Genomic DNA, 2,778 nt, shown 5'->3' with positions numbered 1-2,778 from the left:
TGGCACTGGATGGGCTTTGAGGTCCCCCCCAAGCCCCCCCTCTGTGACTCTGTGATGCTCATTTACACAGCTCTGAAGAAAACCAAATGCAGCAAAACAAAGTTCCAAAGAGGAGCCCTCCCACTGCCTCTGAAACCAAAGTAATTAGTGGTGCCCATGAAAATCCAGCAGGATCAGTGCAATTCCTTGCCTTGCAGCTTTGCTCCCCAGTGCTCCCATCAGTTCTGCATTTTAGATCTTCTGCAGAGCTCGGCCATGCTCATCTCACTGCTTTACCCAGAGAGCTCCCAAACCAGCCTGCAGTTAAATTGATCTTTATTTAATCAGACTTCAATGTCTGAGGATGTTGGCTGGGTGGGCTGACCCCAGACAGAGACTAAGAACTCAGTCACTCACTGAATCCCCTCTTCCCAGCAGGAGAGGGAAGAGAAAATAGCAGAAAACACCAGAAGGCATAAGAAATATGGGACATGAGAAATATCTGTTCAATTTTTTTCATTCTCATGCCCATACATCTCCCAGGAAACTCTGTACATATTTCAGGTCACCAGTTAAGATTTCATTGAATGGAACTGGGAGTGAAAACTCCTTTACCAGTGATAAATCCAGCTGTGGGTTTCAGACTGTGGAACTGCTGGTCATGCTTGGCTCTCTCCTCCACAGTGATAGCCCAGATATCCAGGTTGCCTGGTGCAAAAGAGAGGGAGAAATGACAGTAAGAAACTTCAGCTAAAAGCCACCCTCCTTTTATTTCAGAGTGTAATTATCACTCTGGACCTCTGAGAACAGCCTGGGGTGGGGGATCCTTTGCCTCCCAGAGCACACACGGGTCAAGAACAGGAAAAAGAACAAACTGGAATCAGGGACACCTTCCACCAGCCCAGGTTGCTCCAAGCCCCGTCCAACCTGGCCTTGGACACTTCCAGGGATCCAGGGGCAGCCACAGCTTCTCTGGGCAACCTGGGCCAGGGCCTCATCACCCTCCCAGCCAGGAATTCTTTCCCAATATCCCATCTATCCCTACCCAGAGAAAAGCCCCAAAGAGATGTAACCTTGAAGTGGAACCAGACCAGTTACACTGAGATTTATCTTCATAATCTTTCTGCAGATCAGCTGCAAAACTGAACTAAAAATGTGTCCCCAGTATCCAAGGGGGCCCACAAGGAAGCCAGAGCAGGACTCTGGATCAGGAACTGCAGTGACAGGACAAGGAGTGATGGATCCAAAGTGAAATTTAGGTGAGATATTAGGAAGGAATTCCTGGCTGTGAGGGTGGGGAGGCCCTGGCACAGGTTGCCCAGAGAAGCTGTGGTTGCCCCTGGATCCCTGGAAGTGTCCAAGGCCAGGTTGGAGCAACCTGGGCTGGTGGAAGGTGTCCCTGCCCATGGCAGGGGGTGGCACTGGGTGGCTTTAAGGTCCCTCCCAACCCAAACTACTCTGTAATTCTTTGGTTTCCTGTGAATAGCAAAAATAATGCCCCTATTGCACTGCCAGGGCCCATCCTGGATTTTTCACTGCAATTCCAGCTGCTACAACTTCCCTGTTAAAAAGGGAAAGCTAAAAATGTGTCACTTTTGTTCTCATCTAAACCTGGGTTATGGGACAGCAAGGACAGAAATTGGAAGGGATCACATCCAAAGGCATCTGCTGGGCTTTTCAGCAGTTAAAAAGTCCAGGAATCCTCACCCAAGGGAAAACCACATGCAGTTTTCAGGCACAACTGGAGCAGAAGGAGGTGCTGCCCTATTGCCAGGGGCTGTGTGGCCTGGCTGGGCCCTGCAGGGACAGACTGATCGATGCAGGACACAGGGATCCTGCTCTGGGATGTGCCTGAAACCAGCACAGACCACAGGAACCACCAGCTCAGAGAGACAAACTCCCCACAAACACCCCCAGAGAGAAAATAGTCACAGAGGGACACATTTATGCTGAGTTTTTGCACACGGGAATAATTCAAACAGTAGGAACCACTTACCCCCAAAAGGTGTTGGAAACTGAGCCATGGTTCTGTCACTTTTAGCTTGTTAATAGATGCCTGGAAAAGAAAAAAAACAAAACACAAACAGATATTCAAACAGTTGCAGCATCTTCCATTTTCCATATATTTTTGTATGATTAATTACTAAGCAAAAAAAAAGAAAAAGGCAGTGAAGAAGCAGGATTGTGTCACTGCTGCCCACAGAAACTGTGCCTGGCAGAGCTCAGGGTCTCACTCTTGCACCACCCTGTGCATCCAGGAGGATATTTCCTTACATTTCAGTTCTGCTTCAAGAATGTCCCCAAAATCAATCTTTAGAATTTAATTAATTAATTTACTCGGTGATTTAATCATCAGTGATGGGGTAAAGGGCAGAGCTCAGTGAGATCCCAGTGACTCTGCTCAGGGCTCCGTGACTTCCCTGATGTTCCAAGCCCTGCTCCTGCTCCAGAGGAGAACTGGCTCCATTTCCAGCTGTTAAACACAACCTCTCCAGTGATCTGGTTTTCATTCCTCCAGCAAAGGCCCTGCCCTGCTCAGGGTTTGAAACAAAGCACATTCTGCAAACGAAGCTCCCTTTCCAGCCTGCTCTGCCCCCGAACTCGGGGAGCCCCGGGAGCCAGAGGTGCCAGGGCAGAGCAACCCCTGGGTGGGAGCTGCTCTGGCTCTGCACACAAAGCAACCTCCACAGCTCCAAATTTAATCTGCACGGGGAGAAGGAAAAACATTTTTCTTGCAGCACACAAAGGCTGACAGGAGCTGCCTGAGCCAGGGGACAATGCCCAGCACCGGGGCCGCTC

At 49.5% G+C, this 2,778-nt stretch overlaps 1 protein-coding gene across 1 annotated transcript in view; it reads right to left on the bottom strand.

The window, feature by feature from the left end:
* The window catches only part of ITSN1 (intersectin 1), a 69,277-nt gene extending 67,239 nt beyond the window's left edge, over nucleotides 1-2,038 (bottom strand). Inside the window, exons 1-2 of the mRNA XM_027637582.1 lie at nucleotides 1,976-2,038; nucleotides 595-687 (exon numbers count right to left, since the gene is read on the bottom strand). Coding sequence (XP_027493383.1) covers nucleotides 595-687; nucleotides 1,976-2,003 — 121 coding nt within the window. The 5' untranslated portion in view covers nucleotides 2,004-2,038. The remainder of the gene's footprint in view (nucleotides 1-594; nucleotides 688-1,975) is intronic.
* Nucleotides 2,039-2,778: the final 740 nt, after the last annotated feature.

This window comes from Corapipo altera, unplaced genomic scaffold, assembly GCF_003945725.1.
Source record: "Corapipo altera isolate COAL_440 unplaced genomic scaffold, ASM394572v1 0, whole genome shotgun sequence".
NCBI classification, from domain to species: Eukaryota; Metazoa; Chordata; class Aves; order Passeriformes; family Pipridae; genus Corapipo; species Corapipo altera.
Note: the sequence above shows the minus strand (reverse complement) of the source record. Positions and strands in the feature narration are given on the sequence as shown.